At 53.4% G+C, this 27,462-nt stretch overlaps 1 protein-coding gene across 1 annotated transcript in view; it reads left to right on the forward strand.

Annotated features, from left to right (window-relative positions):
• Positions 1 to 1,850: 1,850 nt before the first annotated feature.
• Positions 1,851 to 27,462, forward strand: part of LOC124230795 (cholesterol 24-hydroxylase) — a 30,966-nt gene continuing 5,354 nt past the window's right edge. The window contains exons 1-12 of the mRNA XM_046647184.1: positions 1,851 to 1,972; positions 8,434 to 8,514; positions 9,086 to 9,167; positions 13,147 to 13,194; positions 15,205 to 15,278; positions 15,763 to 15,849; positions 20,224 to 20,362; positions 21,130 to 21,240; positions 22,090 to 22,240; positions 22,432 to 22,494; positions 24,600 to 24,672; positions 26,752 to 26,836. Coding sequence (XP_046503140.1) covers positions 1,851 to 1,972; positions 8,434 to 8,514; positions 9,086 to 9,167; positions 13,147 to 13,194; positions 15,205 to 15,278; positions 15,763 to 15,849; positions 20,224 to 20,362; positions 21,130 to 21,240; positions 22,090 to 22,240; positions 22,432 to 22,494; positions 24,600 to 24,672; positions 26,752 to 26,836 — 1,116 coding nt within the window. The remainder of the gene's footprint in view (positions 1,973 to 8,433; positions 8,515 to 9,085; positions 9,168 to 13,146; positions 13,195 to 15,204; positions 15,279 to 15,762; positions 15,850 to 20,223; positions 20,363 to 21,129; positions 21,241 to 22,089; positions 22,241 to 22,431; positions 22,495 to 24,599; positions 24,673 to 26,751; positions 26,837 to 27,462) is intronic.

The following is a 27,462-nucleotide window of genomic DNA, read 5'->3' on the forward strand; positions in this document are numbered from 1 at the left end:
AAAAATGGCGGGGTGAGCCATGGTCACATTGAGCCAGAGGTCACCGGTGTGGACAGATGCACCAGAGAATGTTAGTGCCCACTGCTCTCCTTAGCTCTAGTTGGACAGGCTTGCACTCACGGTGGCACCAAGTCTGCCCCATCCCTACCTCATGTGGGAACCCAAATGGTGCCCAAAAAGTTCAAGTTCAAGATCTGGCTCTGCCCTCAAAGAACAATTATTCGGGGTCCTCTCTCCAACTTGCCCCCAAACCCTGCAGCTGTCACAGCCCAGGAGGGGCTGTCTGACCTCTCCACCTCCCTCTCCCCCAAGCCAGGCCAGGTAGAGGTCCCATGCGCGCGCCTGCACCTGCTCCTCACCGCCACATGGGGGCGCAATGGCAAGCCAAAGTCTCGCAGCCATACGGGAGGCGGGTCCAGGTCACCGAGCCGGGATGGACGTCCAGGATGCAGTGGCCAGGGGCCAGAAATCCTGCCTCCGCTATGCTTGGTCCAGCTGTTAATCTTGGCCCTGTCTATCTCCCTGAAGCCCACACACCCCTAACGGTCATGTCCTGGCTGTACCTGGGAAGGCGGTACATAGGACTTTATTTCCCAGTCCCCAAACCTCTCCGATCCTGGCCCACGAAGCAGGGTATGTCCTCTTCTCAGACACCCAGCGGCATCTATCTTTGGGAGCCCCTTCCCCAGTCCGGAGCATCGTTATCTGGACTAGGAGTGGGCATGCCTGGCCCTTGCCATCCACTGCCTTCACTCTGAGTGGCCTGAATGTGGGAAGTGGGAACTGAACAGCCCAGAGCGGCCTCTTCTGTCATACTCAGATGGGAAAGGAGAAGCAGGTTATAAGAGGGAGGGCAGTCTTGGGTATGAGTTCAGAAATACCCTCTGGCCGCTCCGAGCACATTTCTCGCTTTCCCTTTAGGGCGACCTTCGGTACCCAGATTTTCACCCACTCCCCTCCAACTCCAGCTCCTTTGGACCCGGGTCCGCGCCTCCGATGGGGCTTCCCCTGGGTCTGGGACGTTCCGGAGGAGTCTGAGACTCTGGGAGAGCAGCCTCGGGTTCAGCCGTGCGCTCTTCCTTCGTAGGCACAGCCTCCTTGTGTCCCCGGGGTCCTCAACACCTGCCCTGTGGACCCCGCTAGCGGACCGCGAGCGCTCGGTGTGGACAGGCCAGGCAGCGGAAACTAGCCTTGGCGCATGGGGGTTCCATAGAACGGTTTGGGGACAGTGGGCGTAATACAAAAATTTGGAGGCTGGGATGGTCTTCCAGGAAGGTTTTAGGGAGAAGGAAGGGTCCTAGGACCGCGCGCGGAGAAACGCCGTTATTTAGAGGCGCCAAAGAGGGCGGAACCAGCCAGGAGGACTTAGCGCCGCAGCCAGGGCTGCCAGCGCAGAGGAATCAGGGTTGCCAGGGACAACGCGTTCTGGGCGGAGCTGCTGTGGGGGTGGAGCTTGAGGGCTGGGGGCGGAGCCTGAGGGAGGAGGGGGGGAGAGGGCGGGGCCTTGGGGGGGGTCTCAGTCAGAAGCGGAGTTGTGATTGGCGGAGACCACACGCCGGGGCGGGGCCTGGGCTGGAGCGGCGTAGGGGTTGGGGCGGAGCCTTGGGGGGCGGGGCGGAGCGGGGGCGGGCCCTGAGAGCCGGAGCCGGAGGCGGAGACGTGGTTGGCGGGGACGGAGCGGCCTGGGAGGGGTCGGAGCCGGCGGGGGCGGAGCCGAGCGGGCGAGGGCGGTGCTGGGTCGCGCCGGGCCTGGGGCGGAGGCGGCGCGCGGCGCTGACAGCTGAGTCGGCTCGCGGCCTCCCGCCCCCTCGGTGCCCGGCCCCGACCCCGGTCCGGCCTGCCCCGGAGCCATGAGCCCCGGGCTGCTGCTGCTGCTCGGCAGCGCCGTCCTGGTCGCCTTCGGCCTCTGCTGCACCTTCGTGCACCGCGCTCGCAGCCGCTACGAGCACATCCCCGGGCCGCCGAGGCCCAGGTGAGCGGGGGGGTGGGGGCGGGGGCCTGGATGGGGCGCTCGAATGGGGGGCCGGGGGACTGCGTCCAAGCCGGCATCGGGACCGGGGGTCCAGCCTCGCCATTGCGCGCGGCCGTTTGGAGACGGTGGCCGGGAGAGGGGCGCTAACTATTCTTAGTAACAAATTACTCACAGCCGCAGCAGCTGCTCGGCGCCCACCGCGCTCTGCTGGGCCCCACTAACGTGATGGCAGCGACAGCCCTGTTAGGTAGGCGCTATTGCTACCCCATCGTTCAGACGAGGAGACTGAGGCGCGCAGAGGCAAAGTCACCTGCCCAAGGTCACACAGTTGGTAAGCCTAGATTTAAACCCAGGTGAGCCTGGCTCTAAAGTGGGCGCTCTTAACTTTGGGACTTGGATGGGGTCACTCAGCCTGCGCTGGAACACACTGCAGTTTGGTCACATTCCCCTTTGTTTGTATTTCTGTCCTGGCGCATCCTCTTTGTCTTTTCCTTAGTACTTCCATTCCATCCTTAGCCCCCACCCCCATCCACCTTACCACCCCCTCACCAGCAGCTTACCTTTCTGAAGCTTGAATCAGACGTGTCATTTCTCTGCTCCACAGGCTTCTCATCACTTTAGAACTAAATCTAATTCTAAATTAAGTCCTCTCCGTGGCCAGCAAGGCCCATGCTGAGCTCTCAGAACGCTTTCCATACTGTTCTCTGCCCCCTGCCTTACTCACAGCTGCCCTCGGTCTTTCTGCACTGCCCCCAGCTCGTTCCCTCCTCCAGCATCTTGCTGTTCCCCATCCACCCTGTGGAAACCCCACTCAGCCCCAAACTCCTTATGGGGCTGTCACTCATGAAGTTACCTTCTTGTCACCTGTTGACTGTCTGTCTCCCCCTTTAGAATGTGAGCCCCTGGAGGGCAGGGATGCTGTATGTTCACTTATGTATGCCCAGCGCCTGGCACATTGCAGATGCTCAATAAATATTTGTTGAATGAATGAATAAACAATGGTATTAGACACACTTTTTAAAATCTCAGGACATGAACATTCTAGAAGGTACCCACCTCCAGCACAAGCCAGATGCCCTGGCTTTAGAAGCCTGAATCCCTGTTTGGTGGGTTTGGGAAAGATCTCTGTGGCTGGTGACATAGGGAGGCAACTGCTCTCCCTGATGGTTCTTTGTCCTCCTGGGTGCCCTCACCCACCTTGGGGTCTTCCCGATCTCACTTCTCTTACTTAGCATCTCCATCTTCCACTCCACCTGGATGATGCTTCCCCCAGCCTTCCAGGCTTGGCTTAAATGCTCCCTCCTCAGGGAAGTCCCAGCTGCTCCCACCCCTGAATATATTGTTCATTTTATAAACTCTAAGTCACTGTAATGGTGATTGGGTAATTATTTGTGCCACCTCTTGTTAAGTGTGTGTCTCTGCCGTAGGCCTGTGTGTGTCTCATTCACTGCTGTGTCCCCAGCCTCTAGCACAGCAGCACCTGGGACATGCATAGTAGACGCTTGATAAACAGTGATTCAAGGTAGATGGTAGAAATCTCCTACAAGTTCTGTTGGGTACACTCTCACCCTTTCAGGCTTTCCAATCAGCCATCAACAGCTTGGAATTGAGTGAGCTCTGTGCTTCTTCTGATTGATCTCCTCAGAACCTGGCCTTCCTGTAAACGTCCCCAGTGCTTCAAGCCTGCAGACCCGGGCCAGTCTCTGTGTCTTGAGAAGGCAGAACTTAAATCAAGCTCCTCTCCCTACATCTCTTTTTTTAAATTGCATTTTAAAAATAAACTTATGTATGCCATAAAAGTTACCCTTTTAAAGGGTTCAATTCAGTGTTTTTTAGTGTAGTGACAGGGTTGTGCAACCATCACCACCAGCTCCAGAACATTTTCATCACCCCAACAAGAAATTTCATACCCTTGGCTGTCAGTCCTCGTCTCCCCCACCCCAGCCCTAGGCAACCACTAATCTGCTTTCTGTCTCTATAGATTTGCCTGTTCTGGACATTTCATATAAATGGAATCATACAATATGTGGCCTTTTGTGTCTGGCTTCTTTCACTCAGCATCATGTTTTCAAGGATCATCCATGTAGCAGCGTGTGTCCGTATTTCTTTCCTTTTTATGCCTGAATCCTCCCCCAAATCTTACACCACAGAATCTACATGTGACCTACAGGTGTGTGTGGGTGGCTGGAGGCGTGGGGGGAGGCTGAATATAATTCTGGTTGGGTTCTTTATTCTGCGGAGGTGAACTGAACGATGCATATGCAGAAAGATTTTGGATTAAAACTTGGTTGGTGGTCAAATATAAAGCTGTACCAAACGAAAGTTCTGGAACTTCTTGTGACACAAATCAGATGCTTTGGCATTCAAGGCCTGGATCCCCAAACCACAACTGGTAACAGCTTGATAGACAGGAAATCTGTGTCTTGAGTCCCCAGCAGTGGTATGTGCCCCTTGGTGCTTTGGGGTTTTGCCAGCTTGCAGGCAAGGAACCCTCTACCCTGCAAGAGGCACCTGCTGTGCTCCCCCACCCCCACCCTTCATCCTCCTTATCCTGCAGAAATCACCAGGATGCCCTCCCTAAGTGCCACATCTCTGTGTTCTTATTAGAGACAACTTCCTACTGCAAGAGTCTGTGTAACAGCTGAAAGCTCAGACCCCACATGCTGATCCCACACAAACACACAAACAGCTTCTTTATTCCCTGTCGCTGCTCTAAACATCCTCATTGGCCCCCACTCTCCTGATAGTGTAGGCTGAACGTAAACTTTACAACGAAAGTCTCTCTCTCCCAGTGTTTAGTTTGGAGTAAGTTTGTCAAGTTTGGCTCCTGGGCAGTTCTGGTTCTCTCCCCTGCTCCTCCCTGCCAAGTGGCTGGGGGTGGGGGCTGTTCGAGTTGCCGGGTGGTTCCTGGCCGTGGTGGAGACCCACTGCCGGCTCTGGTGGGAGATGCATCCAGTAGACTTTGGGGGCCTGGCTGAGCCCTCACCACCCCATCCCACTGGCATGAGGCACGATCATGGCCCCTCACCCTCATCCTAGTGGGGGGCCCACCCCTCAGCCATTTCATGGGCTCCCTTCATCCCCTGGGTGGCCTCGCAGTGGGCTCTCCCGATGAGCTCGGCTCCAGTGGCTCTCCAAGGCTTTCTCTGCCCACAGGAAGCTTGGAAACTGCAGGTGCTGGGGACTATGCCCTCCCCTCTCTCCCTGGGCTGCTCTGCCCTATCCAGGCTGCCACCCAGGGCATGCCAGGAGGGCTTCTGTCCCCCTCATCCCAGTGTCCTCCCATCCCCTCATTCTATCATCCCTTACCTGCTTATTTCTAACACTCCACCTTCACCACCCCAGCGCCAGCGCCCCCTGCAGGAACTGGAAGGAACGAGTTTTAGTTCCCTCTCTTGCCTGGCAGTGGTGGCCCCGTGCCCTTGGCCTTCTTGAGGTGTCACTACCTTCCTCCCCAGGTGGCAGTGGACCCCAGTGGTTAGGGTGGAGGCTCTCAGACAGGCCTGGGAAGGCGAGGAGGGTCCAGATGCTGTTCTCATTCAGGCAACTCAAAACCGAGAACAGTCCCCCAAAATGTTTAGCTTTGGGGAGTGACCACGGGTACTAGATTATTCTGGAAATACAGCCAGTCATGTGTGACGTCCACGGCCCGTCTTTCTGCAGGTGGGGTTGTGTAAGTTCAAGGCCACTCGTCTCAAGGGGGCCCCAGCTGCCTGGCAGCCCACCGCACTCCCTCTGGAGCATCCGGTCTCCCACCCCCCATCGGCTGCTCTTTAATCCCTGTCACCTCCCCTTCGTCCACACTCTCAGCCTTTATTCTTACCTCCCTCCTCCCCGAGCAAAAGGGACAGCCTGAGAGGACTTCCTCCCGGGGCTTCGCCCACAGCTGCCCACTTCCCTGCTCGGGGCCCATGTGCTCTTCCCGCCGGGACAAGCCCCTGCTGCTCAGCATGCTGCCTGCTGACACCCCCTCCCTTCTACATCATCAGTTTTCCTTCTCTTCTGCATCATCCCCATTTTTATATAATATGCTGTAAAAAAAAAAAAAAAAAACACCCTTCTCTTCCCTCTCTCTTTCCTTCCAACACTCGCCCCTGTGTCTGCACCCCCACAGCAACGCCCTCCCCCGCAGAAGACTGCCAGTCTTTGGGCTCCTGTTCCTTCCTCCCGTTCTCTCTTGAACCCACCACCCCATCAGGCTCAGGCCCCCACCTCTCCTCCTAACCTGCTTTGGCCAACATCCCTGTCACCTCCATGGAGCTGAACCCCATGGTCAGCCCTGGGTCCCCATCTCGCCTGGCCCCTCCCAGCCTGGGCCAGACGGAGCCCCCCCCACCGCCTCCTCCTCCTGCTTTCTTCACCGGCTTCCCTCTCCACTCTCCCCTACTCTCCTCCAGCCAACCCAACGTCTCCTGCACGGTCTCCCCGGCTGCTTGTCCCTTGGCAGCCTGTCCCCTCAACGGTGGCCCTGTCCTTGACTCTCTTCTCCATCTACACTCACCCCGTTGTGTTCTAATCCAGTTGCTGGATTCAACGCCACCTCTCCGCTCAGGACTCTCACAGCGATGTCTCTAGTCAGAGCCCTCCCCCGAACCCCAGCCCCATGTATTGACCTGCTCGCTTCCCTTCTAGTTCAAAGGGCACCAAAAACCCAACAGGCTCAAAGCCAAGCTCCTGATTTAATCTGCTTGTCTCAGGTCGGTCCCTGGCAGCCGATCCTGAGATGGGAGTTGTGTAAGTGGTTAACGGGGACGACCCCCGTGGGGCCTGGAGCTTGGACAGATGGGGAAGTTTAGAAGGCCAATAAAGCAAGTTAACTCTGGGGCAACTGAGGGCATCCCCCTGGGGAGCTCTGGGACCCACGTGGAGCATAAGCCCCAACGACCCGCCAAGGTGGAGGGAGCTGAGGTCGTTGGAGGAGGGCTGCCCTGGGGGTATGGGCCGGAACTTCTGGCCTGCCCCTGCCTGTAGGCAGAGTGGAGAGAACCTGGGGCAGAGTCTGGGGTGTGGTGTTCGGAGGCCTGCCCACCTGCGTGGACAAGGGCGGGGGGCGGGCAGGACGTGTCTGCTGCCCCAACCAGCCCCTTCTCGGTGCTCCTCACCTTAGTAAATAGCTCCTCCATCCTTCCAGCGCAGGGCCCAAAAGCCCAGGGTCATCCTTGACTCCTCTCAACACCACCTCCGAACCTCCAGCAAGTCCCTCTGGCTCACCTACAACTTCCATCCGGAATCTGACTTCTCACCTCTCCTGGTGTGAGCCCTCATCACCTCCAACAGTGCCCTTACTGGGGCCACTGCTTCCATCCCTGCCCCGAACCCCCCCTGCTTAGTCCCAGCATCGCAGCAGTGAGAACGATCCATTTAGAACCCAAGTCAGGTCCCACCTCTGCTCTGCTCCAAACACTCCAGTGGCCCCTACTTCACTGAGGTCAAAGCGAAAGTGTGAACAACAGTTGCCTCGGTGACCCCATCCTGTACCAGTCTCCTCTCAAGCACTCTGCTCCAGCCACACCACCTTCTGGCTCTTCCTTGAACTCACCAAGCACGCTCCCACTTCAGGACCTTTGCACCTGCCATTCCCCCTGCCTGGAGTGCTCTCTCCCCAGATACCTTCATGGCCACATCCCTCACTTGCTGCAGCTCACATGTCACCTTCCTAGAGAGATATTCCCTGACCTGCCTGTATCAAGTGGTCCCTGCACCCATCCCTGCTCTCCTTACCCCCTTGACTCTGATTTTTCTTCCATCACTCTCTGAGTTCATATTTACTCATTTATTTGTTTATCTACTCTGTGTCTCCCCTGGGAGAATGTGAGTTTCCCGACCCTGACAACCCCTACTGCAGTTGGTTGTCACCCCTTCTGGATGCTGTAGTAAGTGAGCCCGACCGGAATAAAGTCATACAGGAGACGGGAGGTCATGAGTACTTTGGAACGTGCCCAGGGCAACACCAGACAGGCCCGCTTACAATCTGGTGGTCACACTGCAGACTTAGCATAACTAAACCATCTACCCTGGCGAGAAAGACTGTGGGCACCCTGATAGCAGCCGCACAGTGTGGCTCCCAGCCTCGGTTAATATTGTATACATCAGGCTAACAACAGACCTACCTCCGGGTGGTGTCAGACCAGGTGAGGCTTAGCCTGGGGCCCAGCTCACGGTAAGTGTGCAATGACTGTGTCAGGGTAATTCCACCCAATGTTGTTGCGCCCTGTCCACCTGCCAGCCCCCAACCTCTGCACCAGGGAGCCAGAGAGGAATAAACCGTCTCCTCTCCAAGGGGGACTCTGGAGCCAGGCAGACCTGGGTTTGCATCCCGCCTGGTGACCCTGAGCCAGTGCCATCCCTCCCGTGCCTTAGTCCTCCCATCTGTGAAGGGGGCCCAGTAACGCCGACCTGTGGGGGAGGGAGCCCTCTTCAGTGGTGACTTCAGTGATCTTAATGTTTCCCATTTCTTCTAGTTTCCTTCTGGGACACCTCCCCTACTTTTGGAAAAAGGACGAGGTTTGTGGCCGCGTGCTCCAAGATGTGTTTTTGGATTGGTGGGTCCTAACTTGTCATTTGTTGCCCTTCCCCAGTCCAGGTCCCTCATGGGGCGGCGCCCCTCCCCGCTCCCCATCCAGCACACACACTCCCCAGCCCGGTCACTCTCACCCGGAGCAGTGCCTCCTGAGTGGAGATGCAGATGAGGCCGGTTCGGAAGACACACTCTGCCTTTCGCCGACAGTGCGACCTTAGACCAGCCGTCAGAAGCTCTATGAGCCTCAGTTTCCTCATCTGTAAAGGGGGTTGGGGGTATGACTAGACAACAGTCACTGTTTGGGCTGGTGCTTTACACTCTTCAAAACTTTTTCAAAGCTATGATATCGCTGGATTCCCAGCACAAGCGTTTGGGGCAAAGGAGGTGTGTCGCAACCTTATTTCATGGCTGTGGAAACTGAGGCCCAGCGGGGACGTGACTAGCAGTGAGTCAGCAGCAGGACAGAGCCCCGGCCCCAGGCTCATGTTGACCCCCTCCTGGAATGGGGCCCCTGCTTCTTCTGCTGCCCCTGGGCTGATGACACTCACCTCGCTGGTGGTTGACGGCCCCCTTCGGCTCCCTTTCGTTTCCAGGGCTAAGAAGTATGGGCCTGTCGTGCGGGTCAACGTCTTCCACAAAACCTCGGTGATCGTCACGAGCCCGGAGTCGGTCAAGGTAAGAAGCAGGGAGTTCCATGGGGAGAGCCCTCCCCTTCTCTGGGGTGGGACGGGAAACTCGACCCCAGGGACCATGGGAGAAAAGTTCCATAGTCTCAGAATTCAGGCTGTTTTCCCAGGGATCCGAAAGGAAATGACGTCTTTCTCTCTCACCACCCACCATTTGGGGGGCTCTCCAAGCAGGGCTGTTTGATGTGTCAGTGAGGGGGGCCATGGCTGTCAGGGCCAGTGGGTTGGGAGTTCCGCCCAGCTGGCGCATACACATGTGGCCAGTTAACTTCTCTGAGCCTCAGTTTCTTCATCTAAGTGGGATTATGACCCCTCCCTCTCTCTCAGGGTTATGATGAGAAATATTGTTCAATTTATTTGTCAAAAGATACTTAATGTTTACTACGGGCCATGCACTTTTCCGTGTACTTCACAACTACTAACCCATTTCATTCTCAGGGGGTGGGGGCTCTCAGAGGCCTCAGTTTAGAGATGAAGAAACTGAGACAGGCTGCATTAATTGGTCTATAGTGTGTTCAAGATGGTGTCTTTCACGGAGGTACTAAGAATGGCCCTCAGATCGTCTGCTTTAGAGTTAGCAGAACTGGGCTCAAATCTGGGCTCTGCTACTGACTGGCTGTGGGAACTTGGACAAGTTACCTCACCCCTCTGGGCCTCAGTTTCCTCATCTGTAAAATGGGGGTGATGCCTCTCTTACGGATGGTTGTAAGAATGGAACTGAGATAATGTCTGTGAGCCATCTAGCCGGGGCCTGGCACACGGCAATTGTTCAATGAATGATGGTGCGGTTATTCTCACAGTGGGTACTAGCTGATGTGTGGACGTGATCTCTGCATGGAGGGCGGCTGTGGTGACACTCAGAGGGATAAGATGCAACTTAGGGTCTAGATCCAGAGACAAATTGAACAACCATGGTGTCTCGAATGGGATTTAAAAATCATCTTTTTTTAAAGTTTAATTTCAAATACAGACACAGTGTAAGGCTTTTTAATGCATGCTACCAAAAAAGCATGCACAAAGACCTTCATGATGCTTAATGAGAAAAGAAGTTGAAAGATATATATTAATATGATGAATTACATTGATTAATATTCAAGTGTTAAGCCAACCTTGCATTCCTGGTCATGATACTGATCGCTCATCGTTACATAGATACATGAATACAATTTGCTCATCTATTGTTAAGGATTGTTATTTCTGTATTTTTTCTTTTCTTATAATGCCTTTGTCTGGTTTTGGTATCAGGTTAAAGGGCCTCATAAGATGAGTCGGGAAATGTTCCCTCTCCTCTATTTTCAGAGAAAGTGTGTAGGAGCGATATGATTTCTTCCTTTAATGTTTGATAGAATTCACCAGTGAAACCATCTGCGCCTGACATTTTGTTTGTGGGCAGTGTTTTTCTGTTTTGTTTTAATTATACAATTTCTTTAATTGATATATGGCCATTCAGATTTCCTATTTTTTCTTCAGTTTGGTAATTTGTGTGTTTCGAGGAATTTGTCCATCTCATCTAAATTGTAGAGATTATTGGTATAAAGTTGCCCACAATATTTATTTAATATCCTTTTCGTGTCTACTGGATCTGTGGTGATGTCCCTTCTTTCACTCCTGAGAATAGTAATTTGGGTATTCTCTTATTTTCTTGATCAGCCTAGCAAGAGGTTTATCACTTTTTTCATCTTTTCAAAGAAACAGCTTTTGGTTTCACTGGTTTTCTGTTTGTCCATTTTCTGTTTTATTGATTTCTGCTCTTTAATTTCCTTCTTCTTCTCATCTTGGTTTTAATTTGTCTTCTAATTCTTTAAATGAGAGTTTAGACAATTGATTTTAGGCCTTGTTTCTTTTCTAATATAAGCATTTATAGCTATGTATTTCCCTGTAAGCACTGTTGTTGCTAGTGGCATCCAGTCGATTCTGACTCTTAGTGACCCTGTGTACAGCAAAGCGGAATCTTGCCTGATCTTTTTGCCCCATCCTCTCACCTTCCAGCACTGTAACAGACAATGCTCCACTGCTATTCACAGGATTTTCATGGCCAGGTTTTCAGAAGTGAGTGGCCAGGTCCTTCTTCCTAGTCTGACTTAGTCTGGAAGCTCCGCTGAAACCTGTCCGCCATGGGTGAGCCTGCTGGTATTAGAAATACCAGTGGCATAGCTTTCAGCATCACAGCAATACGCAACCACCACAGTATGACAGCTGACGGACAGGCGGTGTGGTTCCCTGACGGGGAAACCAACCCAGGCCGCGGCAGTGAGAGTGCTGGCTCTTAACCCCTAGACCGCCAGGGCTGGCTCTGTAAGCAGTACTTTAGCTCAAATGTACCGCAAATTTCAATACGTTGTGCTTTTATTTTCATTTGGTTCAAAATATTTTCTAACTTCCCTTGTGATTTCTTCTTTGAACTATGAATTATTTAGATGTGTGTTATTCAACATACGTTCAAAATATTCTAAATGTTATAAGATTTTCCAGATATTTTTCTGTTACTTGTTTCTAATTTACTTCTGTAAGGTCAGAGAAAATACTCTTCATAATTTCAATCCTGTTAAATTAATTGAAGCTTGTTTTATGACCTAGTTTTTGGTCTATCTTTGTGAATGAGCACTTAAAAAAATGTATATTCTGCAACTGTTGAATGAAGCATTTTAGAAATGTCAGTTAGATCGAGCTGATTAATAGTGTTATTCAGATCTTCTGAATCCTTACTACCTTTCTGTCTACTTGCTTTAGCGGTTGCTGGGAGAGGAGCATTCAGCTCTCCAACCACAGTCATGGGTTTGTCTATTTCTACTTTAAGTTCTATCAATTTTGCTTTGTGTATTTTGATGTTCTGTTATTAGGTGTGTACACATATAGGATGGTTATGTCTTTGTGATAAAATGATCCCTTTATCTTTAGAAATGTCCCTCTTTATCCTTGGTGATATTCCATTTCCTGAAGTGTATTTTGCCTGGTATTACATAGCCCCTCCAGCTTTCTTATGCTTAGTGTTGCATGATGTCTCTTTTCTCTTACTTTTAACCTATCTGGGTTTTTATATTCAAAGTGGGTTTCTTATAGATAGCATATAGTCGCGTCTTGCTGTTTTATACACTCTGACAATCTCTGTCTTTTAATCGGAGGGCTCAGGTCATTGACATTTAATGGAATTGTCGATCTGGCTAGGTGTAAACTAGCATGCTGTGATTTGTTTTCTGTTTGTCCCATCTGCTTGTTCCCTTTTCCTCCTTTCCTGCCTTCTTTTGCACTGAGTGTGTTTTAGGATTCCATTTGTCTCTGCTTGGCCCATTAGCTCTACTATCTCTCTCTCTTAGTGGTTGTCCTGGGGTTTATAGTTTATCTTTGACTTATATCGACCTATATTCAAATATACCGCTTCATCTCTGTCTCCTTTAAAATGTTCTCTTTATCACTGGTTTCAGAAATTGGATTATGACCTGCCTTGGTGTGCTTGTCTTTCTGTTTCTTCTGTGTAAGATTCTTTGAATTTCTGGGATGTGTGGGTTCCTTGAGCCTATTTGTAATATCTGTAATAACTGTGTTCAGGTTCTTGTCTGCAAATTCCATCCTCTCTCTTATTTCTGGGCCTGGTTATATGTCAGATTTTCCCGCTCTTTGGCACGTCTAGTGATTTCACACTGAACGCTGGACCTTGTGAATTGTACATTGTTGATTTTGTTTTATTCCTCTAAAGAGCACTGGAGTTCGTTCCGGCAGATGGTGAGGTTACTTGCAGACCAGTCTGAGCCTTTCCGGATCTGCTCTAAGGCTTATGTAGGGCTGGTGTAGAGTAGACATTTACTCTACAGCTAGATTAGCCCCACTATTAAGGATTGACCTTTCTGGGGTCACTAATAAAGGCCTTGTGTCTGAGGTTTGACTCTGACTGGAGGGAGCATGAACAGTTCTTGGCTTATGCTCTGACGATCATTCAGCCTATAGATGCCCAGTAATCCTTCTTTCCTCAGAAGCTGTTTTCACCTGGTCTTGTGGAATTTCACTGGACACGTGCACAGGTTTGTATTCATCCAAGGACACAAGGCATCCCCATGCAGATTTCTGCATAGGAGCTCTGTCTGGGCGTAGCTCCCTCCTCTCCGGTCCTCTGTCCTACAAATTCTGGCCGCCTCTTGCCTGCCTGGACTGCGATCTCTGCCTCATCCATTTGGAAAGGCTGCTGGGCTATATTTGAATTTCTCCTTTTAGTCCTCTGTCCTGAAATTGCCTCTGGGAAGAACTGGAGTAATCCTAGGTCGTAGGGCTCGCATCTTCATTTTCCTTTTCCTTTGCTTGGGATTCAGGCTCGCAGTGCCTGTTGTCCAGTGTCTGAAACCTATTTTTCTGGTTGTTTATGGCAGAAGGGCAAGCCCCCCGCAGGTGTCCCTTCATGGGCAGAAGTGTGCTGTCAGTGTGGGCATCAGAGAAGGCAGCATGGCGCTGGGGGTGCCCTGTGCATCCCTCATGTCCCGGAGCCCCGCTCACTGGGCCACCAAAGGGTCCCCAGCCCCAGGCACAGCAGACCATGTAGACACTTGTCTGTGGGGACACCTGGTAAGAGCCTGTTTCGCCTCAGTGTGGGGGCTCCTCGGTTCAGGCTGGGAAGGGCTGACACAGACCCTGGACTACTCAGGGATGTTTGAGAGGGCCTTTACTGTCAGGGTCTTTATACAGGAGACAAAACTTGCGGGAGTGAGGTGGTGATGGAACTTGGTCTATAAATGACCGTGCTTGGGTGGGAGTGAGAGCCCCGAGAGGTGGCTCATGATGAAAGTCAGCCCTTTCTCGGGCTTCCTTTCAGCTGGAAAATTCAGCAGCCCCTTGGTTAATGTACCGTAGCGCTGTCACCCTACTGCCTCCCCACGCCCCCAGGATAAAGCTCAGCATCCCACAGGATGGGCCTCTGGGATCTGGCCCCATGGCCTCTCCAGGCCCCTGCTGCCCCACTGCACGCACCTCTGCTTGGATACACCGGGCGACCTGGGCTTCCCGAGTGGACCTCGGCCTTCTCTCCCCTCTTTCCCATAGCACCCTGCCCAGATCCAAACCTTGTGTCCACCATTGACTGTGTGTGTGGCCTTGGGCCAGTTTTAAATCTATTTCTTCATTCATATGTGAGAAGAGTGTAAAAATATCATCCACATCTTCAACCTTGGTGGGCATTAAATGAGCTACAGTATGCTGATGTGCACCTGGCATTTATTGAGCACCAGCTGTGTGCCAGGCCCTATTCTCAGCACTTTTCACGTAGAACTAATTTACTCTTCACAGCAACCCTACAGGCAGGCCCTTCTTAGCCCCATCTTCTAAGATGAGGACGCTGAGGGGTGGAGGAGATGACTAACCAATCCAGGATCACAGAGTTGGCAGGTGGTAGAGGAGCATGTTGAGCCCAGATTCAAAGTCAAGCAAGCTGACTCCACGGCCCGAGCTGTCAACCCCTAGGCCATAGGCCTTCAGGAGCTGTGAGCTAATAACATTAGTTACTGTTGCTACCATCCAGCTCTTGGTGAGGCAAGTTGACCCTTCCTCCAGGAAGCCTTCCTTGACTTCCACGGCTGGATTGGCACTAACAACACTATCTGTGCTGAGAGTCTCTCCTGTGTCCCAGAGGCTCTCCCTCCAGGCTCCTCCCCTCCCCACTCTGGTTCCAGAGCAGCATCTGCCTTTTCTTGTTCTCGCCACTTCGGGAGGCGGTAGGGGAGGGCGGGGGCCCGAGTGCGGGTGTTGGAGTGAGGAAACTCCCCTGCACCACTGTCCAACTGTGTGGCCACGGGAAAGTCACCTCACCCTGCTCTGCCCTGCTTTCCTCATCCCCAAACGGATGCTGTTGCTGGGAGACAGGACTTCTGGAGGATGAGGTGGGATGACGCCTGTGAAGTGACGCTCACACCAGCGCTGGGTGTGACTGCTTGCTCAGTGCAGGGCGATTACTGGGGGCATGTTTCACAAGAGTTAAGAAAACTGCTGAGTCCTTTGCACCCTCTCACGGGTACACGGGCTCATGTTGGTTTTTTGGGGATGCCTAGAAATTCCTGATGTCAACCAAGTACAACAAGGATTCCAAGATGTACCACGCAATCCAGACTGTGTTTGGCGAGAGGTAAGGCACAAGGAGCGAGCCGGGGGGAAGCCGGGACAGTCTCTGGCTGCCAGCGGAGGGCCCAGGTGGCCCAGAGCCTTGGGTGTTGCCTTAAGGCCCGAGGCCCTGGCTGCCAGGCACACATCAGGTACCCCCTCCACGGTAGCCACTGCTCTTGTCATTAGCATTTTCCTTCTCTTTCCCTTCTGGAGGGCAGGTGGGAGTGCGGGGGGTGCTGAGGTTGGGGCACATGATCACCCCATTTCCTTTTAATTAATCAATTTATTTTTTATCATGGTAAAATTCACACACCATAAAATTCACCATTTTAACCACGTTGGAGGTACAGTTCCGTGGCATTCGGTACATTCACAGTGTGGTGCAACCGTCCCCACTGTCTAGTTCCAGAACACTTTCATCACCCCAAAAGTGACCCCACAGCCATCAAGCAGTCAGTTGCCATTCCCTCACCCGGCTTCTCACCTCAGGTATTTGTCCCCTGCAGACTGTTCGGCCAAGGCTTAGTGTCCGAGTGTGACTATGAGCGCTGGCACAAACAGCGGAGGGTCATGGATCTGGCTTTCAGCCGGAGGTGAGTGTGGCCGGAGGTGGGGGGCCTTGGGAAGGGGGTCTTCATCACAGGGGGCTACCCAGGCCAGAGCGGGAGAGGAAGGGGGGCATGAGCCGGCAGAGAGAGGGAGACAGGCGGGCCTGTGGGACGAGAGTCGGAGAGCCATCCCACGCGGTTTGGGAACATCGAGGGCTGAGTGACGAGGATGGCTGGAGGGGTGGGGTCCCCTCCCCCCAGCATCTCCCCCGGCTTAGACCTCATCACTCCTCACCTGGGCTTTGAATTATAGTTTTCATTTTGGGGTAACATTATATGTTTTAGTAACTGCTTTATTGAGATATAATTCACGTACCATACACTACAATTTACGTACCATACAATTCACCCATTTAAAGGGTACAAGTCAAAGGTTTTTAGATTCTTCACAACACAATACAACCCTCCCCATGGCTGACTTTAGAACATCTTTATCGATCCTCATTTCCTCTCCAGGGACCCAGCTCCTGGCAACCACTAATTTATTTTGTGTCTCTATGGATTTTCCTGGTCTTAGACATTTCTTATAAATGGAATCCTACAATACGTGGCTTTTTGTGCCTGGCTTCTTTCACTGGGCAGAATGTTTCCGAGGTTCATCTGTGTAACAGCGTGTATCAGAACTTCCTTCCTTTTTATTGCCAAATAAAATTCTGTTGAATGGACATACCGCATTGTGTTGATCCATTCGTCAGTTGGTGGACATCTGAGTTGTTTCTGCTTTTTGGCTATTGTGAGTAATGTTGCTGTGAACATTTGTGTACAAGCTTTTGTGTGGACATATGTTTTCATCTCTCTTGGGTGTGTACCTAAGAGCAGGACTGCCAGGTCCTATGGTCAAATGCTTTATCATTTCTTCTCTATGTGTGTATACAAATATATTTTCTTAAACCGTTTGAGAGTGAGTTGGGGACATTGTGGTTCCCTCCTTATGATACCTCCATGTGTATTTCCTAAGATCAAGGACGTTCTCTTACATGACTATAGTTCAGTTGTCAAAATGAGGAGATTTAAGGTAACCCAATACGGCTCTCTAATCCACACTCCACATTTGCATTTTGTTGTTCGTGCAATTACAGCTATTGTTTTGCTTGTCTAGGGTCCAATCCAGGTTCACGTGTTACAGTTGGTTACCACGTCTCTTTAGCCTCCTTCACTCTAGAGTTCTCTGCCTTTCCTTGACTCTCTTGACCTTAACACTGTTGAAGATTACAGGCCAATTTTGTAGAATGTCCTTCAATTTGAGTGTGCTGTTTCTGCGTGATTATGCTCAGGTTATGCCTTTTTGGCGGGAATGGCACGGAAGTGATGTCGTGTCCTCCTCAGGGCGTCACATCGGGAGGCACGTGCTGTCCGTTTGTTCCGTTGCTGGAGACATTGACTTTGCTCGCTTGGTTAGGGCGCTGTGGTCCAGGTTTCTCCACTATGATGTCATATTTAATACGTCATCTGGGAGCGACTGTGTAAGCATCCTTGCCCAGACCTGCACGCAGCCTCCTCCCTGGGCTCCCTGCCTCCTGTCTCCCTCCTCCTCTGACGCGTCCACCTCACTGCCCTGGAGAGATCTTGCTGAAGCTCCGATCTGACCACCCCACTCCCCTGTCCTGAAGCCTTCAATGGCTCCCTATCATCGAAGGATGGAGGTCAGACCCCACCCACCCCAGTCTGGCCCCTAGACCCCTCCAGCCTTTGCTCTCTCTCTCCTTCACCTTTCTAGAACCGCTGTGCTCTTTCTGGCATCTCTGCCTTTGTTCCTGTGGTTCCCTCTGCCTTCTGTGCTCCCCCGGGGAATTCCTGTGCCCCTTTTATACCCCACTAAGATGTCATGGCCACGGGGAGGTTGAGTTCATTCCTCCATTACAGCTCCTGTCACATCCACTGAGTGATTCTCGATCAGTCTGCCTCCCTCACTAGACCACGGGTCCCTGAAAGCAGAAGATGCCCCCTGCCTCTGGACTCCTGCACCCAGCAGAGCGCCAGGCCCTTGGCAGCCCTCCAGTGAATGAATGCATGTGTGAATTAATGAATTGGAATAGTCTTGGTTTTCCTGGAAAGTTGCCGGAAGTAAGCAGGAACAGACTAGAGAGAGGCATTTATGTAATAAATATGCGTTGTACGAAGAGCCAGGGTCCCCAAGGTCAGCCTGCTGACATGGTCCCTGACCTCAAGAAGCTTTGAGGTTGTTGGAGGGCGTAGATTCTCAGAAGATGACCGCCCACAGCGCTCATGACACAAATACCAGGGTCAGGGTGGAGGCGAACCCTCTCCACACACAGGACCTCAGGTTTGAACAACAGCTTGCATTTTATTAAGTACGTTCACAGACGTTTTTATTTAGAGAATTTTTAATTGTGGTGAGATACACATAACATAAAACTTACCCTCTTTGCCCGTTTTTAGGCGTGCAGTTCAGAGGCATTCAGTGCAGTCTCACTGCTGTGCAGCCATCTCCGGGCATTTTCATTTTTTAGTCTCACAGTAAGGCAGTCATCAAGAGATGACTATTATATTGCAAATGCAAAATTCACAAAGTTGTAAGGAAGAAGCGTTGGGAGATGCCTGTAAGCGCTCATGAAAGCAGTACTGATCTTCAGTGGATCCTAATTCGCTAACGAAGGAAAAAACGGGAGTCACTGGTGGGTTTCATCTCCAGCCGTTATCCACAGAGAATATCATTAGATAGTTTTAATAAAATCGTGAGGGTAAATGGCCAGTCTCCGCTTTTCTAGATATCACTTTTACTGAAAGACCTTGGTCCCAGTCGTTTCCGTGAAAGACGAGGGAGTTGGGATTTTATTGAACTGCTAATGTCCCAGCCCAAATTTTGCATCTGCAGTAACTGCAAGAGATTCAGTATTGACGTGATCGCCAGCCATGTGCTGTCCAAATAGTCAAGTTGCATGTAATAAAAAGAGAGACAACTACAAACAATCTTGCAAATACGTAGATACTTGCAAATCACATTAAGCATTATGAAGAAAAACTGGAGCATATATTGGGCCCACCTGGGGATCAAGGGGCATTTCCCTGAGGAAGTGGCATTGGAGTGTCCACCTGGAGAGTGGACAGATGTTAAGGTGCTCGTGGGGCATCGGGATGGAAGGGAGGAGGAAGGAGAGTTCCAGGCAGAGGGGACAGCATGTGCAAAGGCCCTGACATGGAAGGAGCACTGTGCTTTGGAGGAGCTAAAAGGCCATTGTAACAGGAAGACCATGCTGCAGGCGGGCATCAGGAAGGGGCAGACTGTCTCCCAGGCCCCAGCGAGGATTTCCTCTTCCCAGGGCTTCAAAGCATTTTAGGTTGCAAAGGGACTGGATCAGAGTGGTGCTTTCAGTAGAGACCTGGGCCACAGAGGAGAAGATATGTATTGGGCCAGGGGTGGGGGCTGGGCAGCAAGGAGAAGGACGATGCCAGGGGCTGGTGCTAGAGCCAGGAAGCCACAGCAAGGCTGGTGGATGGGCAATGAAGAACTGATTTTCTTTCCTAATTAAAAAATTACTTTTTTCCCTCTTCTCTCATTTTCTCTTTTTAATGTTTTTAAAAACTTGGAAAATAAAAAATTTGGAAAAAATTTCAAATTTCTAGATAAGTTCTAAGAATAAGAATAGGAGAAAGAACACCCCTATACCCTTTACCCAGATTGTTAACATTAAAAATTATTTTTAATTACAAAGGCAGCTTTTTCTCTTAGTAAAAATTCAAAAATATGTACTATGCAAAGTGGCAGTTTCTCCCCTTCCCACTCCCTCAGGGTTGCCATTTTTGTGAATTTGGAGCACATCCTTCGATACCTCTTTCCAATCTCTATGCCTGGAGCCAGGTAGCTTCCTTGGGGCAGGGAGCACTGTGGATTGGGAGCTCTGGGTCTGAAGACTCATTTCCATGAAGAGTTGGGCACTGTGATTGCTCAAAGACAGGGAGTGAAATGGGAAAGCAAAAGGCTGCAGATGGTGGCCCGGGCAGGGCAGGCAAGGAGAGTGGACAGTGCAAGTAGTGGTCAGAGGGGACCCTGGATGGCCCCCTCATGGACTCTGGGGGGCCCCAGGGGCCTTTTCCCTTCCTTCACATTGTTGTCTGGAGTTTCTATCCTGCCGGGTCCCCTTGATGTCAGAGTTGAGGGGCCCAATGCCAGACAGAGGACCCGAGGAACCATTAAGACGAGGGCAAAGGGACAGTGTCCATCCTGGGTGGAGGGGAATGGCGACATCCCAGGGTTTGGTTTGATTCCTGCAGCCCCAACCCTTGAGCTGGGCCTCGAGGGGAGGCCAGAAAGGCTGGGAGGGGCCACCCCCCGACTCTGCACGCTGGCCTCCCTCCAGAGAGGTGGGCGCAGGCCTGAGGGATGTGCTATTTCCCCAGCTCGTTGGTCAGCTTGATGGAGACGTTCAACGAGAAAGCCGAGCAGCTGGTGGAGATTCTGGAAGCCAAGGCGGATGGGCAGACCCCGGTGTCCATGCAGGACATGCTGACCTGCACCACCATGGACATCCTGGCCAAGGTGACAGGAGGATGGCGGGGCTTGGGGCAGGGCACAGGGCGGGGCTCGGGGTGTGGCGTGGGGCATAGGGCGGGGCTGCCACATGGGCAGAGGCTCTCCCTCCCTCTTGCCTTTCATTGCTTCCCTCCTCTCCCTCCGGCTCCGCTAACAGCAGCGCCTTCTCTGGGCCAGGAGCTTCAAGTGTCCTCGAATATTTAAAACAGCCTAGTGTGAGATGGGAGCCACTAACTCATTCTCTAGAAATGGACACCGAGCGAGGGGTGTGGGGACTGGCCTGTGGCTGGTCCGTGGCTGAAGCAGGACTGGATCTCAGGTCTGCCTGGCCCCCAACCCAAAGCCCACCTCCCTCTGGCATCCTCCCATGGGACGTGGCTTGGCTTTTCTCCCTGGTGGTCTCAGCAGTGGCCCAGATAACCCCAGACCCAGACAGAGGCAGGTCAGGCAGCTGGAGTGTAGGGACAGTGAGCAAAGAGTCGTTGTCATGCAACAGTTCGCTGGGAAGCTGGGTGTAGAACGCACACCCAGGGGAGGCTGCATTTCAGGGGAAGTGCATCTTGTCAAGGAAGGAAGTCAAGGTTTGTCGAGTGGTTACTGTGTGTTACTTAATCCTCAGCACATCCCTCGGGGTTGCAATTAGCATGGGTTGTTGCAAGGAGTTGATGACGTGATGCACGTAAACTCTGAGTCCAGGGCCTGGGTCTCCAGCTCTGCCCTGGTCTTTGGTCCTCCCGCCCCCTCCGTGTGACCTCGCCCTTCTCTCTCCCCAGGCAGCTTTCGGGATGGAGACCAGCATGCTCCTGGGAGCCCAGAAGCCTCTGTCCCGGAAGGTGAAACTGATCCTGGAGGGTATCAGTGCCTCTCGCAACACTCTGGCGAAGGTACTGCCTCAGCACCCCCTCAGCAACCCACCCCCACAGCTTGTGTTGTCCTCATTTGCTGGAGCATCCCCCCCAGTGATTTTTTTCAGACGGGGTTTTAAGTTCTGCTATGTGTGAAGTGACTTCCGAATCAGTTAGGATTTGCATGCATCACCTAAAGTAGAGGCTCAAAAACAAAGTGGTTCAGGTAAATCTTTCTCTCGTGTAAAATGATCCCCAAGCAGGCGGTCTAGGATGTCTATGATGGCTCCACAATGTCAGATATTCCTGGATTTTTTTGTCTTTCTGTTCCACTGTCTCCAGCACATCACCTCATTGTTATAAGATGGCTGCTGCAGCTCCAGCTATCACCTCCTTGTTCCAGGCATGGAGGAGGAAGAAGAGGGAAAGGTGGTACTTGAATTCTTTCCCAGACAGAAGCTCAGGGCCCCCTCCTGTTCCCTGGGACCTCAGCCTCCGAGCTTAGAGTCCCCTGATGTCACCCCATCTTTTTGACAGTTGATTCCATGTCACTTCCCTCTGGCTGTGGTTTCCTCCTTCAATGCAATCCTAACCACCTCCTTCCTTCAGGGCCCCTTCTTTTCCAGTGCTGCGTGGATGTTTCAAGGCGTCCTTCCCATCATTTCTAGGGATTTGGTGCAGGAAGGGGAAGCTGACGCTTGGGCTTAGCCCACCATGTTGGTCTAGTCTCCCTGGCTACTTTATCTTTTCTAGAATGTTCTCACTTTCTTCCGACCTCCAAGCTGGCGGGTGCTGCTGTGGATTTCTAAAGTCATTTTGGAGTTGGGAGAGAGGGGAGAGGGCAAGTGCGTGTTCAGCCGGCCACGCTGAGCGGGGGCTCGTGTTCAGTTTATGCCAGGGAAGTGGAAGCAGCTGCGAGAGATCCGGGAAAGCGTCCGCTTCCTGCGCCAGGTGGGCAAGGACTGGGTCCAGCGCCGCCGGGAGGCCCTCAAGAGGGGGGAGGACGTCCCTGCCGACATCCTCACGCAGATTCTCAAAGGTGCGGGGGCTCCCTCCGAGGGCCGGGCCGGCCGGGCGGCGGTCCCCTCTGGGTGACAGGTCCCAGCGGACTCCAGATGTCTCTGTCTGGCTTAAAGGAGAAAGACCTTTGGTTCCTCTCCGTGCTATGGGAAAGGGAGAAGGGTGTCGCGGACTGGTGCCGCGGGCCCTGAGGGTCCCCTTGTCTTTCAGCTGAAGAGGGCGCCCAGGACGACGAGATCCTGCTCGACAACTTTGTCACCTTCCTCATTGCTGGTTCGTAGCTTCAGCGGCGCCCGAGGGCTCGGAGCTCAGCAGAAGTGCCGGAACCGCGGGTCACTGAAACCCGGCCCAGGAGAGTTGTCAGCTGTCTGAGCGGAGTTCTGCTGGGGAATTGGGGGCAGCAAGGGGGGGCAGAAGCTCCCTCCCTCTGCTTGGGGTGGTCCAGGGGGCTCTCCTGGGGGCCTCTGGCCTGGCGGTGGGGCTGGCAATTGTGGGGATTTGTGAAGCCACCTTTTTGGGTTGAGGAGAGCTTGGCCCTGTAAACTGAAGGCTCCCCTCACTCAGAATCCACAGGAGAGCTTCATTAGAGCAGCACAAAAAGACGTGCTAAGCGCCTTCATTCATTTGCTCATCAAATATTTCTTGAGCATCTTTCTTCACCTGGGAAACCCCTCCTCACCCTTCAGATGTCCCTGAGGTGACCCTTCCTCTGGGAAGCCCTCAGTGATTGCCCAGACTGCACCAGGCCCCCAGTGAGGCGCTCCTCTCTGCCCACACGTCTCAGCGTCCTATCCCTATGTGTGGTCATTCCATGAGGCCGTCCGCCCACCAGACCGCCCGCTCAGTGAGCGAGGAGTGCGGTGGCTTTGCTCTTCCATGTGCTCCCGGGGCCCAGAGCAGCAGGTTCCCGTAACGATCAATCGGATGAAATGCATGAGCCAATGACGAGCCCTAGGCATGGGGAACACAGAGGTGAACAGGACGAGGGACAGTTTGTAGTCTGACGGAGGAGGTGGACGGACAGACAGACAGAGTTGATTGGGCGTCTTGCTGGGTGGTGGATTTTCAGAGGGGGCGAGCCGGTCCGCCTCCCCTGCAAGAGCGTGGTGAGGAGGAGGCCGTCCTCGTGTGGCCGGGCGGAGGGGGCCCTCTGGGTGGGGCGCACTCGCAGACAGCCCGGGGGATGTGGAGAAATAGGTGGTGTTGGAGCAAACTTCAGCGTAGCGGCGGGAAGCCCGGCTGAGTGAGGCATGGCTGGCCTGCATCCTGTGAGCCCGGAGACGGGAGCCCAGGCCCGGGGGTGGCTCCTCCATAGGCAGGCTCTGTGGCCTGGGCCTCAGTTTCCTCATCAGTAAACGGGGGCCTGGAGGTGCTCCCCAAGCTTCCACCCAGCCTTCCAATGAGGGTTAGTAATCCCCCTCGTGTCCTCACAGCCCACCCCCGAGCCCTGTGTCCAGACACTGCAGGGGCTGGGGGAGAGCAGGGCAGCTGCGTCCCTCCTCCCGTTGTCCTGTGAGGAAACTGAGTCACAGCTGGCATCACAGGGCCAGGCCAGGACTTCTGGCTGCCTCCACTCTCCCTCCCCAGCCCCTTCCCTCCGGGGTCGCCTGGCTGTGACTCGCCCGCCTTCCCACCCTGGGAGCAGCCAGGCCTCAGCTCCCAGCACCTACTCACTGTAGGGTAGGGCCCTTCTCTTGCGTTTGATCAGGCCCCTGAGGCCCCTTGGCTGGCAGTGGTGGCCACCTGGAGAGCCACCTACCCCTTCGGAGGGAATTCATGCCACTCCGATGGTTTTCTCCGAGGCCAGCTGGGAGGGTGTTGACACTGTCAGCTTGACCAGATCCTGCCAGGACTCAGGATCAGCTCTCCTGCAGTGGTCCCCACCCTCTCTGGGGGAAGCCACTGCTCGGTCCTGTGGCTGGAGGTCGGCCCTCTCCAGACCTCAGGAGCTGGTGCCCACAGCTTGGGGACAACGTGGGCCTTCGGCTCGAAACCTTTCTTGACTTGGGTCCCAGCTCTGTTCCTCCTGCTGAGGGACCTAAGGGAGACACGCTCCTCTCAGCTGCAGTTTCTCTTCTGCCAAATGGGGATGAACATCCCTCCAGGCCAGGCAAGGCTCAAGGACGGCTGGAGGAAGGGCTCTTAGCATGGGAAAACCAGATGCATGGGGGCAAACGCTGTTTATTCGACTACGCCGGCTGGCACAGGGGACACGGAGGTGACAGGCACCTCTTTCATATCTGTATGCTCAGCTCAGCCGCGAGGGGCAGAAGTGAGCCTAAACTGCCCCCAGGGTCTTGGGGTCTCAGAGGCCAGGCAGGCCGGGCCTGTGGCCCCGTAGGCCCAGATGGAGCTGCCGCTCGTCTCCTTTCCTGCAGGTCACGAGACCTCTGCCAATCACTTGGCATTCACGGTGATGGAGCTCTCACGCCAGCCCGAGATCTTGGCGAGGTATGGAGAGGGGAGACTTGGGGTGGGGGGCTTCTCTTGAAGTTGGTGAAGGGGTTTGTCTGATGTCTTGTTCCTAGAAGCCCGCCTGCTCCCGCCTCCCATGGCTGAGCCCCCTCCAGTGTGTCCTGCTTCTCTTCACCCCAGGGCCTTTGCACAAGCTGTTCCCTCTCCTGGAAGCTCCTCTCCCTGCTTGTCTCCTGGAGAATCCCTTCTCCTCCCCCCATTCCTCCTCCTCAGAAGCTTCTCAGACCCCTAAAGCAGCCCCTCTGTGTTTTCCCCTCCTAGACCCCTCCCAGCTCACGAATGCGCTTCCTCCTGGGATGGTTCACTTTAAGTCTATATCAGCCAGGAAACCGGAAGCTCCCAGAGGGCAGGGACCATGGTTCCTTTCCTCCCCGTGGTGTATCCAGTGCCTGGCGGGGGGCTGGCACTGAGGATTGAGCAGAATTCCAAATACGGTGCTGAGGGCGCTCGTCTTCCACTGGAGAGAGGGAAGAGGGTGTGCCCGGGGAGAGGGTGTTCGAGCTGGGCCGTTGGTTTCCTTAGGTACAGATTTCCTCATGCCCTTGAGGACCGAGGACCATTGCGCAGACTGGCTGAGCCAAGCTCAGGCAGACTCTGAGACCCCCCCAGGCTCGGGGTGGGGGCTGTGGGAGGGCAAGGGCTGCGAGGACTCGTTAGCACCCACAGGACAGGCGACTACTTGACAAGAGTCAACGGTTGCCTGGGCTTTTAAAAATATCTAATAGGGATATCCTCTTTATAAAAACTTTGGAAAAAAGAAAAGTTACAATAATAATAATAATGTTGATGATAATAACAATAAATCTGCCCGCCGTGCCCCACCCCCCCCAGAGGCAGTCCATGATTAACTCCTGAATTTCACCGGGTATTTTATCCCATTGCCCCACTTTATCGTAACCTCTTCCCAAGTCCACTCTTTCTTTAATATTGTGCTAAAAAAAATACATATATCTATAACATAAAATTTACCATTTTAAATATTTTTTAAGTGTCCCTTTCGGTGGCATTAAGTACATTCACATGGCTGTGCACCCATCACCACCATCCGTCCCCGGAACTCTTTCCATCTTCCCACTTGAAACTCCGGCCCCATTAAACACTCTCTCCCCGTCCCCTCCCCCGGCCCCTGGCCCCCCCATTCCACTCCCTGTCTCTATGAATCTTCCCCCTCCAGGGACCTCACATAAGCGGAATCATACAGGATCTGTCCTTGTGTGACTGGCTTGTTTCACTCAGCACGATGTCCCCAAGGTTCATGCATGTTGTAGCCTGTGTCAGAATGTCCTCCGTTTCGAAGGTTGAGTAAGATTCTGTTGTCCGTCCCGTCATCCACTGATGGGCACTGCGGTTGCTTCCACCTTTTGGCCGTTATGAGTAATGTTGCTGTGGACATGGGTGTGCGCATATGTATCTAAGACTGTACTTTCAGTTCTTTTGGGTATATTTCCAGAGCAGAATTGCTGGGTCATATGGTAATTCTATGTTAATTTTTTTTGAGGAATCACTGGACTATTGTCCAAATGCGCCTGCACGATTTTACGTTCCCACCAGCAGCGCTCAGGGTTCCGATTTCTCCACATCCTCGGCAACACTTGCTCTTTTCTGTCTGATAGCAGCCCTCCTGATGGGTGGGAAGTGGTCCAGACCCCCGCTTAGGGCCGCACGCTGTGCTAACAGCGCTCATCGCCAGGTTTGCTCAGCCAGCGTCCTTGCGCCCCTCGTTCTGCTGTTTCCAGCTGTTGGCCGCTGTGAACCAGGCTGAGATGGCACCTTTGTGCAAAGACCCAGCTCTGTGGTGCGCTTATTTCCTACAGCTGATTCCAAGCAGCGACCAGAGGGTGAATGTTGTCAGGCCCGGAACATAGTTCCCGGCTTCCTAGGCATCTTGGTTTGGGCGTATCGGTTCCTGGATGTCTTCAACAATCGGGCGGGCAGTGTGTGCAGGTGGGGGACCGCAGGCCTCTCTCTGCACGCTTCCTCCCATCCCCCCTTCTTCAAACTAACGTGGGCACGGTCGCTCCTGGGAGACGAACTTGTCTGTGTCTGACCCGACAGGCTGCAGGCCGAGGTGGACGAGGTCATCGGCTCTAAGAGGCACCTTGACTGCGAGGACCTGGGGAGGCTGCAGTACCTGTCCCAGGTGTGGGCGGTGAGAGGGAAGCTTCTGGGCGATTCGCCGGGTCAGGCCTGTGGTACAGGGGCTCTCTAGCTTCACTGCCCCTGAGAATCCTCTGGAGATTTAAAAAATTCCCATGCCCAGGCTGCCCCCAGACCAACGACGTCGGGCGCCTGGGGGTGGGAGCTGGGCAGCAGCATGCTCAGGGCCTCCCAGGTAATTCCAACTTGCAGCACAGGTGGGAAAGCTGCCCAGTGGTAAATGCTGCTGTGTTTGCGCTTCCCAGCTAGGCCGGGGCTCCGCAAGCCTTGAGCTTCCCTCCAGGGAGCCAGGCCCCCACAGAGCGCTCCCTCCTGACAAAGCACAGCAGGAGGCCTTTCTGGAGCTGTCAGGGTTCTCGGGATGGTGGGAGCCCTGCTTCCAAGCCAGCCCAGGTGGGGGCCTGGCTCCTGGTCCTGTCTCTGCCGCGGCGGCTTTGCATCACGCCCTTCTTCTGGGCCTCAGTTTCCTCTTCTGTCACATGAGGGGTTGGGCACGAAGGTAAAGCTGACTTTGCAGGGGTCCAGGACCCCGTCCTGGATGTGGGTGCACATTCTGCATGGTGAGTGGGAGCAGACATGGGCCGGGGCACGTGCTGTGGGATCTCCTGA

Source organism: Equus quagga, chromosome 20, assembly GCF_021613505.1.
Source record: "Equus quagga isolate Etosha38 chromosome 20, UCLA_HA_Equagga_1.0, whole genome shotgun sequence".
Classification (NCBI taxonomy): Eukaryota; Metazoa; Chordata; class Mammalia; order Perissodactyla; family Equidae; genus Equus; species Equus quagga.